Source organism: Eschscholzia californica, unplaced genomic scaffold (genome assembly GCF_041429995.1).
Source record: "Eschscholzia californica isolate CP2 unplaced genomic scaffold, dmEscCali1.0.p SCAF_2, whole genome shotgun sequence".
Lineage (NCBI taxonomy): Eukaryota > Viridiplantae > Streptophyta > Magnoliopsida > Ranunculales > Papaveraceae > Eschscholzia > Eschscholzia californica.
In genome coordinates, this window is record NW_028238309.1 from 56,329,797 (window position 1) to 56,347,751 (window position 17,955).

Consider the following 17,955-nt stretch of genomic DNA (forward strand, 5'->3'; position numbering starts at 1 on the left):
TAACAAAAAAAAAAAAAAAGTTAAATTTGAATTTAGAGAAAACAGGGGTCCAAAAAGAAAACTGATCACAAAGTAGGGGTCAAAAATGAAATAACTCTAATTAAATTCATTAACTCTCTACTCTACCGAGGCTCTTAAACCCTCTTCCTCTGACCTCTCTCTTCCTCAAGTAAGTTTTGGACCCAAGCCAAAAGGTATGGATTACTCTTCTTTCATTTCCTTTATCCTAGTTATTTGTTTCAAATTTGATTATCTTGATTTATGCTATTAAATTAGTAATTCTGGCATACCCTTTTTGGATTTCCCTTATAATACAACCATTGTTCTTTTGTTTCAGTTTGATTTTTATCGTGGCTCTTAGTATTGAATTTCTAGAACTATTCGGTTTAAATTTTTGGATTTGGGTTTGGATCGATAGAATTGTTAAGTTTTGCTTCAATTTATTATAAATCATGTGGCTCTTTGTTTCAGTTTGATTTTCCTTTACAGTTTGATTTTATTGTGGGTTTTGGAATTGAATTTTCTGTAAATTATTAGGTTTAGGTTTTTCAGTTTTGGGTTTGGATGGTTGGAAGTTTGAAATTATGCTTCAATTTCCTGTTAAATTTGAGTATTATCTATATAGACCCACGCACAGAAGCACATGTCATGGTGTTGTTAAGAAGAAAGCACCCATGGCAGAAACAGGAAAAAGAATCGGTTGCGTAGTGTAGTCAAAGAAAAAATGGTCCTCCAATAATCTTTGTACAAATTTAATTGTTGGTAATGAAGAAGATAGTTGTTGCCAATGAAGAAGAAGAAGAAGAAAGTGTTGTCTAGGGTTTATGGAAGAAGAAAAGGGGAGGACTTAAAATAAACACTCTAATTCTTAGAGGACATGAGTGAAATAAATTAGAGTAATGTCCCCTTATAAATTGTTGTCCATATATGATTTTTAATTTTTCAATTTGTCCACATAAAATTGTTCTTCACATAAGATATTTGATTGTGCATATATTGACCACCTTATTATTTTCAGATCATCATACAAACAAATGGATATGTTAGATCAGTCATCGCTTCCAGCTACTGATCCAGGTAATCCTTGGTTCTCTTGGGTTTGATTGCAATTTTCTACTAGTTCTGTTACAATGTACCAGTTACTGTTTCTTAACCATGTAATTTAGTGCTTGATTTGTAATCACTTAACCGTAATCATGAATAAGCATTTGATTTCGATTCTAATTGAATTGCTAAACGTTCAGGAATTAGCAAGCATAAATATGTGTACTAAAAGAACACTACCTTATAGATAAGTATGTAGTATTACTAAAAGAACAGATATGTCGAGAGAGAGAGAGAAGAAGGAGAGACAAATGGTGTTGGTCGACCAGTGGTGGTAGGATGAGAGTAGAAAGAAGAAGATGTGATTTCTTTTGGTTGATATCCATTTTGGACCCCCCTAGTTTATGATCATATTCCCACCTAGCCCCCTAGTTTATGCAAAATACATAGGTGACCTCTTTATGGATTTTTAGTACATTGACAGGAAAGTCCTATTTTTTGCTTTCATAAAGTACCTCGCTTCAATTCTATTCGTTTTCGTTTTATCTCTTCATTCTTTTGCTCTCCTACCTTCATCTCCATCCTCGTCCTCTCTCTCTCTCTCCTCTGAATTAGTCAATGAAGAAATTCCTCTTATATTTATATACCTCTTAATAAATTATCTATATCCTTAAGTTTATTTTTGCAACTCATTATCCCCAAAAGAGATTGCTGCGTTTTAAGAATTAGTGATTAGTAATAATGGAGGAGATAATGATAAATGAGAAAAAAAACCCTCTAAACTAGAAGTACGAGAAGTAGCACATAAAACACAGTAACAATATTGAACATGAACATTTTTAGAGAGAGTAAGAGAATGTGCATTTTTTAAAGAGCGAAGAAGAATGGGTAATATATATAGAGAGAAGAAGATGGGTATTTTTAAAGAGAGATTATTGTTTCGTTCAAGATTAATTGAGAGGAGAAGATGAAGATTGAGTAGTACCCTAAGTTGTTTTGGTGAATTAGCAAAGAAACAAACTTCTCCTTTTCAACCCTAAACATCACTTCAATTTGGTTTCTCTTGAAAGAATATTATTGTGCAAGTGAAAGTTAAGGTTCACCCTTCTTCAAACTCTAGATGGGATAAACGGGAATCAAAACCCTAGTTTGGGGTATCAAATCCCTACATTCAAGTATTCAAGTGATTGCCTTGTTTGGGAATCAAATCCTTGATTTGAGGTATTCATCCCTTAAAGCCCCCACGGGACCTTCAAGAATTCATCCTTAAAGCCCCCACAAGACCTTCAAGCATTTGTCCAATGCGTTGGTTTTTATGGATTCATCTCTTGTTACCATTAGGGATTGAGTATGGAACTCCCTTCCTCTTTGGGATTCAAATTCCTGATGACGATTTTAGAGAGTTTAGGTTTGAAATGGAAGAACTAGAGATGAGAGAAGAGGAAGATGACCGAGAAATAATTGTATAAAAGAATCAAACTTTTTTTGTTTTGTGATGAAAAAGAGAAACTTAATAAGATGAAGAGGATAGAGAAAAAGGATGAAGATGAAGAGGAAAGAGAAGAATGAGGATGAAAGTAGGAGAGAGAAAGAATGATGAGATAAAAGAAAATAAAGAAAAATTGAAGAGGGGTGCCTTTTGGAAAGTACAAATATGAGGTTTTAGTCGATGGATTAAAAATGCAAAAAGTGGGGTATCTAGGTATTTAACATAAATCAGGGGCTAGGAAGGAGACTGGTAACAAAGTAGGGGTCTAACGGGAAATAACCCTTTTTGTAAGGGTCACCGACAATAGCTATCTGCCGGTGACCCTTGTCTCGTGAAGAGAAGAAGCAGTGGTAGGGCTTGGGCCTTGGGGAAAACAAAACCTTTTTCCAACCAAGTCTTTGTACCTTGGAAAATTTCTTTGTTTCCCCAAAGCGACAACCATAATCATTATATGCAAAAATGTTGATTGTTACAATGGGGGCATCTTATCACGCCCTCAAGGAGCTTCTGAGGAGAGAGAAGCTCTGACACCGGTAAGGATTCCAGTTGTAGCTCCGACGACTGAAAAATTACCCCCAAGATCGCGTGAATCTCAGATTCCGGTGTAGCTCCGCGTGGTGATTTGAGTGGTATCGATAGGGGAAGTTTGGCGGCTGGCTAGTGACCGGAAAGGTGAGAGAGAATATGGCACCGAAGGTCAAGGAAAATAATGGTAAACATGGGAAGGAGGTCAAAATTTACCTCGAAGGCAAACATTATTCCTTAATAATCTTGAGGAATGGCCGAGTGGGAATCTCTGAGTTTGGCTACTACAGGGAATGGAACATTAATATTCCGGTGGAGGGTATAACCAATCTAGCTAACTTTCCGGAAATGATGGTTTCTCAGAGGAAAGGCAAAGATCTTACAAAGAAAATAAGTAGACATATAGATGGAAATTCATTGTGGCTTTGGGAAAGCATGGAAAATGGTCGAGGGGAGTATACGCGCATAAAGTGGGTGAAGGTGATAATAGCAAAAAGTCTATCTGCATTCCGACGGCCAGAAACTACAGCGGGTGGTTGGAAATGGCCGACCAACTAAGAAACCTTCTAAATACTTCTGGAATCTGGAGCGAAAGTTTTGAAGGATAAGAAGCTGGTAGCAAATCCCATCCCAAAGATTCTTCCAGCCACCATTGGTAACTCAACAAGTGCATGGCATGCTCATCATAACGTTAGGTTCTCGAGTAATCAACAATCGGGTAAGGAAGAGGTCGACTTTTCCATAAACCCTAAGTTAGGGTCTAGTAAGCAGGGACTCTCTCTAGCCAGGAAACCCCCATTTAAACAAATCCAATCTTCTCTTCCACACTCAACCATTTCCTCTCAACTTAAACCTTCATCTTCAATGGCGGTTTCAGCTAGTGGCGATATCAACTGGAGCAAAACAGTTATTTTGGAGATGGACCCTCCTTTCGAAGATTGGTCAGAAGCAAAGTTTCCTGTCAAGAGCATAATGGATAGTTCGGATTTTGACATTCTCTAGCCCAACATTCAAGCTTTATAATATCCCTTTTCATCTGTGGAATGAGAAATCTTTGCGTCGCTTTTGGAAGAGGCGGGAGATATGATCGAGTTCATGAGGATACCCGAAGTTTCAACAATCTTTGGTATGCTAGGGTTACTGTTCAGTGCAAACCCAACGGTCTTATGCCGGAAAAACAGGTTCTGGTGGTCGCCGGAGAAATTTTTCGTGTGTTGACTGAGACGGAAGTAATATCAGACAAGCGGCACCACTTATGGCAATCTAGGAACCCATCGACAAAAGTTGTCGTGACCTTACCATCTGATACTTTTCCTCCGTTGCAGAAAGTCTCTGATACTCTGTAATTCAAATGTTAAAGGTTTTTTCTTTTACCCACATCTAGTTAGGTTTCATCTTACAGAGGTCAAACATCACCATTATCCATCTTATTTTATTTCAAATTAAGTAATAAATTGCTTTTATGACTTGTGAGTAGCTACTTGATTGTATTTGCCTGTTTTTCTTATGCAGCTGGTTCTGACGAGGACCTACTTCAGACATTTCTACTTCCGAGTTCAACAGACTTCGGTGCATGGACTTCTCTAATATCAAAGATCGAGAAAACATCACCTGTAAGCAATGTTTCTTGTTGTTGGACAGAAAAGTTTGTCTAAAAATGAGCACATGTTTGAAAATTAAGTACAAACATTTTAAAAAAAAAATTGAATGAATTATATTAAAATGAGAATAAATTAGAATGGGATGGGTGTGTTACATTACTATATTTATTAAGATATCCAAGCTTGCCAATTGTGTAAAACATCATTATATGGAGAAGAAAAGGGTGGATGGGAGCATATGATTACGAAAGCATAGATCACCTTTTCCTTCACTATAAAATTGCCACAGATATCTGGAAGTTTTTCGGCAAATCCATCTCAGTCCATTGGTGTGGCCCCAACACAACTACTCAAATGTTGGCCCAATGGGATGGCCTATGTAAGAAGAAGAAGAGGAAGAAGTTTGACAGCTTGTGCCAGCGGTCTTTTGGAACATAAGGAAAGACAGGAACACTAAAATCTTCAAGGAAAAGAACTTATCAAGCAATGCTGACATTGAAGACATTAAAGGGACCTTATTCTCTTGGATTAGGAAGCTAGACAAATATAAAAATGTTAACTTTCTTTGATGTTGTTATACATTGGGAGGCTTGGGTATCGTGAAAGATTCCAATGCCATTCCCCTAACCTTGTAAATACCTAGTTTTTTCTAATATATTCATTCAAAGTTTCAAAAAAAAAACAACTAAAGCACCTTGTGGTTGCGCAGTTTGGAAAGGAATTCAATGCAGAGAGAGGAAGTTTAACACAATCACAAGATGGAACTTGGGAAATGGATAGACAATGAAATTGTGGAGAGATATATGGTGTTATACCATATGGTTGAAACTTAGGTTGCAAGCCATCTTCCATCTGTCTATAAAGGAAGCAACAGTGCATCAAATTTAGTTAATCAACTAAGAATTATTAAGTAGATTTGTTTATATAGAAGTTTCTAAGTTTGCCATAGCAGCAATTTTATTGGAACAGGAATAGGAAATAAGTGTGTAAAGTAGAATAGGAAGCTCAGGCGTAAGGGTTGGCCGGACCCTATAAGTAGATATCTTTATATTCTGTTTTCCCTATCTCTGGAATATAGTCAAACCATGGTTGGATTTATGATCTTTTTAGTTCATTTTACTGCTTTCTAGTTATTCCTTTCTTTCTACTGAACTTTTTAGCTTCCGAAGAATGTTTCTACTTAGTGTTATTCCTAATTTAGGACATATAACTAGGACGCTTCATTTGCTACAGACTGTTGTCTTTCTAGCATACCATCTAGCCTTTTGAAATGATAGTTGGAAATTTATGTTCTTTTCTCGGATGATCATGTTAAATTGAAAATGGATACTTAAGATCTTATGTCTAATTCAATTCCACCTCAGTATAAAGATACTCTCTTATTACTATAATCTAATGCTAAAATCTCCAAACTTAACTTTCATAACGATTGTTGTCTAAGGTCTTTTTTTTGGATTCAGGACATAATATGAGTTGAATTGTCTCCATATTACAGGTTGACTTAAAAAAGATCTGCCTGGTGTATGACACTTTCTTGTCTTTGTATCCTTTATGTTATGGTTACTGGAAGAAGTACGCCAATCACCTGGCAAATTTAGACTCTGCTAACAAAGTATTTGAAATTTATGAACGAGCATTGGAAGTCGCACCTTATTCTGTACATTTATGGGTTGACTATTGTACCTTCTCTATGTTTCTAATTGAAGATCAAATTGAAGTTAGAAGGTAATGAAGTTTTATTAGCTTCAAAAGAACCTTTTCTCTGATTATTGTTCCTAATTTACGACATATAATTAGGCAGAAGTAATTATACTTTTAGCTTCAAAATCAAGTTATAGGCTGGAACTACGCTAACAAGTTTAGTGTTGATGTCATTTAGTCATTAAGCACACATTGCCACCTACAACAATATAAACACGCACACCATACTAGAAATACGTCTCACACCTTAGGTCGGATCATAAAGTAGCGTTTTTAAATGTGCAATGCCTGTGTCTTTATAGCTTGGGAGTTCAAAACTTTAAATGCTAGTGGCGGTTTAAAAGTCAGTTCTTTCAAGTTTCAAGCTGATATTATGGGCCTTACAGCTACAACTAGACTGTTGGATCAGTTTCACAACTTCACTGGAGCTCAATTTCCAACTAGTAGCTCTTTATTAGGTATCAGCTAACTCTTGATGAACCCCTTGACAATTTGTGTGGACTTCTATAACAACTCTGTCGTTCACATTCCTCTTGAAGTGGGATGGAACACAATTACATGCTTCTTAAAGTAGAGGGTAAAGGACAAAAGAACTACATAATAGCATAGGTCTCTAGCAACTTGGATAATTAGCAATTTCTGTATAATCTTAAAAAAAGAATTGTTTGGAAAAATCATGATTCGGCCTAGTCTTTTTGGAAGTGCAAAAAACAGTCAGATTTAAGTTGAACAGTATATAGCCTTTAACGAAGTTATTGGTCAGGATTTAGTTACGCATACATGCTGTCCTAGGACTCCAAGCATATCTTATGGTTTTCTTTCTATCTGGATAAGAGGATACCTGATAGACCAATTTTGGTACTTGTATCTGCTCGGTTTTGAATCTGTTCTTTGATATTTTATGGATATAATTGAAGTATTTAATGGTCATTAACATTCTTCTGCTGAATTTGTGAACAGACTATTTGAGAGAGGAATATCTTTTGTTGGCAAGGACTACTTGTGCCATCTCTTGTGGGACAAATACATAGAATTTGAGTACCTGCAGAAGCAGTGGACTGCCCTAGCTTATATTTTCATACGGGCTCTGAAGTTTCCAACTAAAAAGTTGAATAGCTACTATGATAGGTATCTATCTGATTCTCTTGCGCATTCATTAACAACAGCAGGACTTCTCAATTAGAACAAGTGACAAAATTACGTTATTGAACTCTGAGATATTTAGATTTGTTGCTCAAAATTTGGCAAGAGTGGTTATGTATCTTATGCCCATGTTTATTGTGATCTCCGTGTATACATTTCAAATCCTTTTCGTCGATGCCTTTTTCTTTGTTTAAGCTGTGGAGTTCCAAACTGAGTCAGTTAGGATGAAATACATAAATTTTGTTTCACATTTTTCTCAGTATTGTAAAGCTCGCTACTGTATGGAAAGAGGAGATAAAATTTCAATGTAATAGTGCTATAGAAGAACAATCAAAAGATGATATGATAACTTATACAGATGAAGACATCCCTCGTGTAATCAAAGACCTTCTTGAACCAACAAATGCATTGCGTAGACGTAGGGCACTGGAAAAGTTTTTGTCCGTTGCCGCACAATTCCAACAGAAATCAACTCAGATAGATGTAGAGATCCATTGTTTTGAAAGTCGTATTAAGAGGCCATATTTCCATGTAAAGCCACTTGATGTCAGTCAGCTAGAAAATTGGCATTACTACCTAGACTTTGTGGAGATGCAAGGAGACTTCGACTGGGTAAGGATTAATATTTTTTTTTTACTGTTTAGTTGGGCTTCTGACAATGTCAAATTTCTAATTTGTACATACTTTTTGGCAGACTTTAAAACTTTATGAGAGATGCCTAATTCCATGTGCTAACTATCCTGAATTCTGGATGCGTTATGTGGTTTTCATGGAAAGAAATGGTGGAAGAGAGATAGCTAAGTTTTCTCTTGGACGAGCAACAAATATTTTTCTGAAGGTATTGCTTATTTTTTAACTTTATGTTATTGGTAATGTAACTTCCAGAGGGTCAAAGTTATTTCATAAGTTGCACACTTGTGTGTCTTTTTTAGTTCTCCACTTATTGAATTGTCAATACCTGATAAAGTCCCAAATGAGAAACCATGTATCTTGTACTTATACCTTCTAGGTTCTAGTTTTACCACGAGTTAAAAAAAGCTTGCTTATGCGAAACGTAATTCATTTTTAAAGTGTCAAAAATCTTCGGAAGTTAAATTGCATGTGAGTCTGGGGTTTTTGTTCCTTGTGACGTGGAACCAAATTTCAACACCAAAATAGCAAAACCTTGCATAGGAAAATATTTACCATTTGACTTATCTGACCTTCAAAATCTATCAAATGTTTTTGCTTTTTATCAAAGTAGTTTTTTTTTTAAGACTTGAATCAAAATATTGAAAAAACACTATTCACAGAAAGATTTTTGTGTTCCACTCACAATGATATATGGTTCCTCTTAATGCCTTTCTATATACTTTTCCAAGTCTTGATCTTTTTCCTTGATATTCTGTTGTTTCTCCTTCCAGATGTTCCATATGATGGCCATGGATTAGGTCCAAGACTCCTTTTCTAACTTAGGTTTCTTTTGTCTGTCCCTTTACTGCTTCGGCGGCAATCCTGGGGATGCACCAATCTATACCTATGGAGTTCAGAAAGTAGTTTAATACTTTGTTGGCAAGTTTGCAGTGAATGCACAAATGGCTGACCCTTTCTTCCTTCTCCTTACCCATTGCTGTAGTACTAAGCTGTATCAATAAAAGTGGTACTCGTATATTCTTCAGAAAACGAATTCTTCTGAACTGGACAAAGCGTGGCCGCCAGAATAACAGTTATCCTCAAAACAATGATCTATGTCAGCCTTATGTTTATTGATGGAATTTATCGCGATATTTACTGTTTTATCTTCTCCCAGCAGGGAGTGAAACCAATCAATTTATTCTGTGCAAACTTCAAGGAGAAAATAGGAGATGTTTTGGGTGCAAAAGCTTCATTCAGCAATTGCAGTGCAGAATCAAATCACGACTTGATTGAAAAGGTCAAAAGAGAAGCTAATATGGAAAAACGCTTGGTAAGTAATTCCCCCTTGGTCGCTTCCTGTTAGAATCTTTGATAGAATGTATGACATTATGAATATGACTGCATCTTTTTCGTTTTTGTTAGGGGAATTCGGGAGTAGCTTTCAGTATATATGAGAAAGCTATTGAACTGGCAAAAGAGAAGCAAAATTTACATACTCTTTCCCTCCTCTATCTCGAGTTCTGTCGATTTAAGTACATGGTAAGTGGCATTAGACTCACGCAATCTCTAATTTATGCATAGTTATTTTGTGGTTTTCCAGTAGTCACCTTTGAGGTTCCATTTTGTACTTCTGCAGATTCGGGCAACGCCCTTAGAGTTACTACTTGAATTAGTCTTTCTAAAATGTTTTCTTTTTGGCAACAGGTCACTGGTTGTACAGATGATGCTAGAGATGTCATAATTAAGGGTATTCTACATTTGCCTCATTGCAAAATACTTTTAGAGGTATTTTGTCATTTATGACCCTCTTATCCCATTTTGTTTGGTCACATCACACGCTTGCTACCTGTGGATGCTAGATGGCGTACATATTTTGATTAGTTTCAACATTCCTATACAAGTTTTTCATCGGGACCTTGTTATGTCCATACAGAAGGTATAAAACATTTCCAAATAGCAAGGAAACTGTGGGTCAAACTTCAAATTGAGGCTCAATAGTTTGGGGTTGTCACATAACGTGTCTCCAAATCCCTGTAGTTTAGAGTAGAAAGACAACGATCAAACTTCAGTTCCGTAAAAATTTTACATTTTTTAGAACTTTTTAATATTTATAGCTTCTGCAGGGGTTGATGAACTTTGAGATGATGCACAGAGGACCGTGGAAAATAGATGTGGTTGATTCCATTGTAACCCATGCTATATCTCCTGGCACAGATGTGTCTCAAGGATTAGGCATCAAAGATCGTGAAGATATATCAAACTTATATTTAGAGGTTAATCTTCTCCTTCACTCATTTAATAAATTATTTACTGTTTTAAGGGAGAAATTGTTCAAAACAAAAACCTGATGGAGAGGAGTTGTGGAGTCCATTTCTTAGAGGGTTGCCGAATAACCGGATTTACTGACTGGAAAAAGAAAGCATTAGGAAAAGAGTAAAAGAGTAAAAGAGAAGAATTCGCCGGTTTATTCCAGCTCTCAGTTGAAGTGACCCCTTGAGTTTCCAGGATGTGGTTTGATCATCTGTAGATGGATGCTGATATATTTCAGTGATTATGATCACATATCCTAACTGTGTTTCCATATAATTCACATAAATATCCTGAATCTAGAGGTGACAATGTCATGCCACGGTCCTCGGAGCACTTAATTGAGGCTTGTTATTTATTTGTTGGCAAGTTACATGTCTATGTTGAAGTATTACTCCTAAATAATTTGATCACAAGTACCAGATTCAAGGATGTAAGGGTATTAGATTATGCTAATGAGATACGCATCATTTTAAAAATATTAGGGAACTGATACTGTGACGTTATTCATTTATTTTTTGCGCACAATGTTTCAGGTTTTTAACCGGTATCTAGATATTTAACACATGATACTGTGACGTTATTCATTTATTTTTGTGCACAATGTTTCAGGTTTTTAACCAATATCTAGATATTTCGCTTTTATAACTATATATTAAATGCTATTTGCCAACAGTTTGTAGACCAATGTGGGACCATTCACGATATTATGAAGGCAAGGGCCCGTCACTGGAAGTTATTTCCAAATATATTGAGGGATGTATCTTATAGTCGTGCATATGAGAGTCAAAATGTGCTCACTACTCCACCTTCTCATGCTCCTGAAGGCATAACTGCTGATGTTCTAGTTCAACCTTTGGTACTTGATCAGAAACGAGTGTCACCAGAAGTGCCTCATATCCAGTCTGATATTGATGACACCAAAGGGACATTACAACCAGTGGACTCTTCCGAAGTTTTAAAACATTCTGAACAAAATAGAGAATGGGATTCTGGGGCTTATATTTTGGAGAATGAAGTCTCTAATCGCTGTAAAGCTCTGCAATCTTCACAATCGGGTTTGGAAGGTGAAAGTGAAGTCCTGAAAGATCCAGATAATGAGCCTGACAATGATCTGAAGTTGCCTTCTTTAGAGGATATCTCATTAAAACCCCAAGATGATGAAATCCGAGATTCGGCCCCCACTTTGTCTTATGAAACTGTAGATCCTCGAGCATCCCCTAAATCTCATGAAAGGAAAACGGAAGATGGTCACACTAGTGACGTGTATTGTTCATCAAGTATGACATTTCGACAATCTGAAAGCTCAGCCAAAGTTCAAGGTCAAACAGATTCTGGTCATTTAACTGCAGCAACTGATCCAAGTTCGAAACAAACGCAACCACACTCTCGAGAACAGGTGTCTAGAGCTGCGACATCTGATCTTTGTTCTGTTCGTGGAGAAAATTGGCATCAGATGAATTCTTCTGTGCAAACTCCTGGAATTGTTTGTGGTGGTAGCTATCAAGGGCATTCTCAAACTCAAATCCCTCAGCAATGGAAGGTTTCTCCGCAGCAGCAACACCATACATCTAAGTTACAATCAGGAGTTCCTGCAAATCAAGGTTATCCTTCTCAGCCTCTGTTTGAGCGACACAAACAGATGTACCCAGGTACGAAGCTAAACAAATGTCTGGTACCTTCTGCTCAAAAGAAACAAATGAGTGGTCATGTACCTTGTTACAACCATTTCTTTCGTTACCGTTTCATGTTACCCCATTTTCTTAAGCGGGAATATATATATACGCACACGCATAAGGTTAATTCCGTTTTGGCCCCAATTTGTGACCAACTCGAGGTTTTGGCCCCCATAAGGGGAGCAAACTCTATGTATAAGGCTCAGGCTCCCAATTATGAGAGCCCAACAGATGTCGGACTCCCAACAGATGCTCCCAGTCCAAATTTATTAATATATTATCACATGTCTGATATATGTATGTGGGATTTTAATTTCAATTTTCAACTATGAGAATATTGACTCTAAATTAAAATTTTGAGTTTCAAATTTTACCAAAATCTATGTGGATTTAAAATAGTATTTATATTTTCAATGAAAAAGATACTGTGGTTACTTCAACTTTCGAATAATAAATTGGTCAAGAAGAAAAAGTAACATTCAAACAAAAAAGATTTTTATAAGTTAAATGGATGGATCTCCAACGGTCATAATTGGGGTTGGGAAGCCGGAGGGGAGGACCGGTTGAAGCGGCCCCAGGCCCAACACCGTGGGGTTCCTCTGAATTTCAAATTTTCCCCAAAATACCCTGGGTAGACAAAATAAAATTAATTTTCAAAAGAATTTAAAAACACTAAAGGCCACATCATGTCATTCACTTCATCCCATCTCATCTCTCCGGCTTTACCTCGCCTTTCTAATCCAACATAAGGTCTCCAACAGGTGCGCTTCAACCCTAAAAAATAAATTCCTTTCTCTCTCTTCATCTTCTTCTTCCTTTTTTTCTCTCCTTTTTTCTCCCTTCTCTCTGTCCAAACTCTCCGACAAAAATGTTCCCTTCCATCCAAGAGTTTAGAAAAAGAGATACAGAAGAGAAGGAGAAAGTAAGAAGAGAAAAATAAGAGAGAGAGAGAGAAGAAGAAAGAAAATGTTATTTTTAGGGTTGAAGGTCGCGGGCTATAGAGGTTATAGGCCGGCTGATTTTCTGTTGGAGAAGTAAGGTGAGGGAGAGATGAGATGGAGGAGAGATGTGGTGAAGTGGAGGAGATGATGGGGCCTTTAATGTTTTTTATTTTTTTTTATGAAAATTAATTCTATTTTTGGCCTCCAAAGAGTATTTCTGGAAAAGTTGAAACTTTTCTTGCCCCTTGGGGGCAAAACAAACTGCCGGATACTTATGCGGACCAAGACGGAATCAACCCATATATTATTATCGTTTCTAAACTATGAGAAACTAATTACTTTTAGGAGTAAATGGCGAAACTTCCGTGAGCCAAATATTCTTTCATAGAAAATGATACATAATCTTTGTAGGCTTTAACTCTACTGTTTGCAGAGCAAGGTTTTCTCAAGTTCCGAATTGGTATGTAAAGCTTGAACATAGTTTGTTCAGGTTGTAAAGTCTGCACATGATTCCACTAAGATGAACAGGAAATTAGGCTTCGGCTTTATTATATATATTTACTCTTATTATCACATTAAAATATTATATATTAATTATTTCATGAATCACCTAGCTATGTGTATTGTATTCAAATGCTGCCTCGTTGTAAATTTTTAAGAAGGTTGATGTATCTGTCAGCAGAAAATATGCAGCAACAACACTTCGCCTCAGCGGCTCATTCTCAATTTCAAGCAGGACCTCAATCTGTTTCCTTATCTCAAGCACAAGTTAACCCGGTTACTTCACAAAGTACTGAATGCTATGACAATGTGCAAAACAATCCGGCTTACATAAATCACCTTTGGCACTATTATTATCTGCAACAGCAGCAGCGGCCACAACAATTGCCAGAGCAGCAACAACAATTTTCAGTAATGCAACAACAGCAACAACCGCATCCACAGACACAGCATCAGGAGGTAATTTCCCAATCGGGCCAGACATGGAACACCAGTTATTACCAGCAGGTGTGTTTTCTGGAGCAAGTACTATTTCCCTTTAACTCTCTCATGGTAAATGCTAATGGCAACTCTCCCGAGTAAACTTTCATAAGAAACGAGGATCATAATTCCAAGTTGGTGTTTGGCTATAGCCATGTCTTGATTCTGCTCTCGCTGGGTTTCTCTCATGATACTGATTAAAAGAAAAGGAAGAAAAGATGAGAAAAATTTAGAACAGAAGACAGAAGGAAAATACCACAACATTACACAGTTTTGAGTTCAATTATGGTAGAAAGGGTCAGTGGTTAAAAGAACAAAAAGAAAAGATAGGGAAAACATTGAATCTTTTATATGCTTCAGTTTTGATTCCTCATCCCTCCTTCGTATGCTTAATTTTCATTCAATTTGAAGATGATTCATTTTATTCTTATCCAATACTCTGTTAAGCATTTGTTTGTTTTGCAGGGCTCGGGAACAGCCATACTTGATCCCCAATCATCTATACCTCCTGGTCCTGCTGTTTATCCTGGTTCACAACAGCATCCTCCCGCAAGATAGAGAAACTTACTTCTATTTTGCCCCTGAATGTGAAACTTCTTCATCTTTTGGGTTTTTTGGCTCAAAATTTTTAAAAAGGTAACTTATGTTCTCTATATCTGCAGCAATTTCTTTAGTACTATGTTTCTGATGAAGTATATGTTAAGTATGTAAACATCCAAAGCAAAACTAATTGGCATATAACTAGAATAGACACAGATATTATATCCTTCGTTACCAGAGTACTCTTTGTCATTCTTACATGCCCCGCGATGTTCTTTTGAGCCTATAAACATGTGTTTTTTTGCTTGGTGACATGCAATGTGGTTTGGCCTGTCATGTATGGCGGTAAGTCTGATACCATGTTAAGTTTGTATGCACCCAACTCAAAGCCAATTAGCTACGACCGAGTAACTCTTCCCAGTTTAGCCGAAAAGTTTTTACTAACTCGCACACACACACACGCACACACCAACATATGCTCTTATATACCCATTTGTATCAACATAAATCCTACATAACTTTTAGAATATAAATATTGTTTTCTACATAGTCTCTAATGATTCAAATTAAACCACCTCTTGCCATGCTGAATCAGCTTGGGCTACCCCCAATCCGGATCTGGTCCACGAGTTACTCAGGTTGATAGGCCGATCTGAACTACTACCATAGATGTACCATTACAGTTCTCATTAGTTTTAATCAGAGTTTACAAGACTGCTTACTTCGGTATCTGAAAATCGGTCTCCGGAAACTGGGTTAGAGACCAATAAGCTCGCTCTTTACTCCTAGTATGTTAGACTCAGAAGCTGTCTGAAGGTAGATAATAAGCTTGGTTCTTTTCGGAATATTGTCATTAACACCTACTGCGTATTGGCTTATTTTCTGGCACAACATGTTCCTTTGACACAAACAGACACGACGACCAGATACACGGACAAAGCACACACACACATCTGACGGAGGCTGTTTCTTTAACATGTGAAAATTTTGTTTGTGATATGAAAACAGATGTTTTTTCCTGGGTCCTACTTCAGTTGCCGTCTATGGTGGATTTAGTGCCATGGTTTTCTATGCTTACATTGTCTACGACACAGACAGCCTCTTTAAGCGATTCACCTACGATGAACACATATGGGCATCTGTCGTTCTATATCTTGACGTCCTCAACCTGTTTATCTCCATCTTGAGAGTCTTGAGAGGTATGCAATCAGAAGGGCAGAGTGCCGTTTCATCTTTCTTGATACTATTACTACCACTCTTTGACTTGTATTATTGTGTGTAAAGACGATTAAAATCAAGCTTCTCTTTTTTTTCGTCCTTATAATATGGTGTCTTGAATTTGAGTTGAAACTTGTGAACATCTTCTTAGATGAGTGAATTCTTAATGAAATCTTCTTTATCTGTTAGGTCTTTCCTGATATGTAATTGTTGGTCTCTTAAATTCTTCATGGATAACAAGAAGAGCTCATATTACGCTATAAGTTAGTCATATCTTACAAGCCTTATATAAAAGCTAATTGAGCTTGAACTCTGTTTTCCATTAGGAACTAAAATACAGAAACCCTAGTTCTGCGGAAGACTTTGGTTGCGTGTGTGGGTCAGATATTGACTTTTGGTTTACTAGTGTACCTATCTTCTTATGTAAATGCGTGTGAATATTCTTTTTTACTTTAGGAAATGTCAACTTTTACTTTAAGGGGTATGAACTTGTGTCTCGAATCCTACACGTAGAAGTGGAAACCAACCTGATAATGCCACGAGACCACGAGTCAAGGGCTTACCTTGCATGTAAATCGTAGTAGTAACTATAGGTTGCTAATGGAAAATTTTGTTTAATCAAAGGCCTAAACAAAATTATAATGGAAAATCACTTGAGTTATGAAGAACAAGAATATCCCAATTGAAGATTCTGCTTTACATATGGAATATTCCATAGGTTCCAATTTAGTGAAAACCCTATAGTGGGTCATAGGAAGAAAGAAACTCTCTCATGGCACCTCTCTTCAAGGGACCAAATAATCAGGATTCCAAGTCATGACCTCACTCTCTACCAGAAAAGGAAGTCACTATCTAAATAGTATAGTGCACATTCATGCTAGGTCCACTCTAATATGTGGTCACATACAATTACAAAACCTAATAAAGCACCAAATATTATAATGTTCATAAAATTGTCTTCATATACATTCTTTCTAATAACTAATGGTGGTAATAATTGGAGACTTGATTTTTAATGACAATAGTTTATTCTATAATGTAATAGTCCTCTAAGCCCTAAATCGACATTATCATTTTAGGGAAACCTGCTCGACTATAGCAAGTGGCCTTTTTAACATCTTTCGATGTTACCGTTAAAATAAAATAAAATTTTCATCAATTTGTACCTTCAATGGTTTAAATATGAAAATTGACAAAGTAACACTTTCTAAATTAGTGTATCAATTATCATCTCAAAGAGAAGGACAAACTCATCCCAAAGAAGCTACCCATTTGCAAAAGACGTCTCTCACATGAAGTCCATTGACTTGATAACTTCATAATCCCACCTTCTCTCTCTCCTCTAAAACAAACGAGTCCATCTCAATGATAAATGTGATTGTGATGTGGTTCATGACGTTTGAAATCATGCTACATTGATTTTACACTTAAAATAATTTTAAGCTAGGTCAAAAGAGATGCCATTTTGGAATTTTATGTAACACATGAACCATGATGATGTTGAAAGTCTTTATATAAGTAGAAGCCAAGAAAAAGCTAAAACAATTATTAATTATTAGGCAGTAAAGTTTTGAAACTTATATTAAATTAACATTTTGCAAATATTAAACTATAACAAAAACAAATATTTAAAACAAGTTGTCATGTAAGGTGAAGATCGGTAGACACGAAACTAAGCTGTCAGATTTCTAGCCAATTAAAAACATTTTTATTTAAAACGTCTGGTTTCTTCTTCTTTTATAAAATTTTCTTATAGTCATATCTTACTTTTTAAGCACGGTTAAGTTATAAAGATCCGTAGGAAGGAAAGAGTAATAGTTTGTTAAGAGGACATGAATGGGAGTCAAATTACAAATGAATCTAGTGACAATGATATCAATGAAAAAAGAGTATTTTATTAAGAATTGGGCGCGTCATGTTTGGGCTTGTTCAATTACCATATTGTAGTTCTGAATTTCTTTCGTATCAAACAACAAACATAGTGACCTTGGAACTATTTAGTTGGTAATGAAAATTTATTTTTCTACGTGGAACTATAGATACACTAAAAGTACACGGAGGCAGAGAGATCACTGCATTAAGTGGAGCTTGGAGAGGAAATGAGTTAAAACTTATTATATGAAATACGAGCAAATCGTGCAGTGCATTATATCCAATAACCACGTAAATGGTAC

At 36.4% G+C, this 17,955-nt stretch overlaps 1 protein-coding gene across 6 annotated transcripts; it reads left to right on the forward strand.

Annotated features, from left to right (window-relative positions):
- The first annotated feature begins 82 nt into the window (after positions 1-82).
- PRP39-2 (Tetratricopeptide repeat (TPR)-like superfamily protein) lies at positions 83-15,983 on the forward strand. Of its 6 annotated transcripts, none has more exons than XM_086661195.1 (15): positions 83-194; positions 1,019-1,077; positions 4,571-4,671; positions 6,155-6,384; positions 7,321-7,488; positions 7,764-8,115; positions 8,198-8,341; positions 9,296-9,448; positions 9,541-9,657; positions 9,823-9,903; positions 10,242-10,391; positions 11,102-12,077; positions 13,725-14,050; positions 14,489-14,659; positions 15,572-15,983. In XM_086661195.1, the coding sequence occupies exons 2-14, from the start codon at positions 1,035-1,037 to the stop codon at positions 14,579-14,581; spliced, it is 2,934 nt and encodes a 977-aa protein (XP_086517321.1). In that variant the 5' UTR covers positions 83-194; positions 1,019-1,034; the 3' UTR covers positions 14,582-14,659; positions 15,572-15,983. The 6 variants fall into 6 exon arrangements, with proteins under 6 accessions (XP_086517321.1, XP_086517324.1, XP_086517320.1 ...); XM_086661198.1 differs by having other exon boundaries at positions 13,725-14,002; XM_086661194.1 differs by having other exon boundaries at positions 100-194; positions 9,293-9,448.
- Positions 15,984-17,955: the final 1,972 nt, after the last annotated feature.

Bases quoted from the DNA above. Each gene is read 5' to 3' on its own strand.
- PRP39-2 (XM_086661194.1), top strand. From the start codon at position 1,035: ATGGATATGTTAGATCAGTCATCGCTTCCAGCTACTGATCCAG. The intron at 8,116-8,197 runs GTAAGGATTAAT...ACTTTTTGGCAG, and splicing joins TGCAAGGAGACTTCGACTGG to ACTTTAAAACTTTATGAGAG. The intron at 8,342-9,292 runs GTATTGCTTATT...ATCTTCTCCCAG, and splicing joins CAACAAATATTTTTCTGAAG to CAGGGAGTGAAACCAATCAA.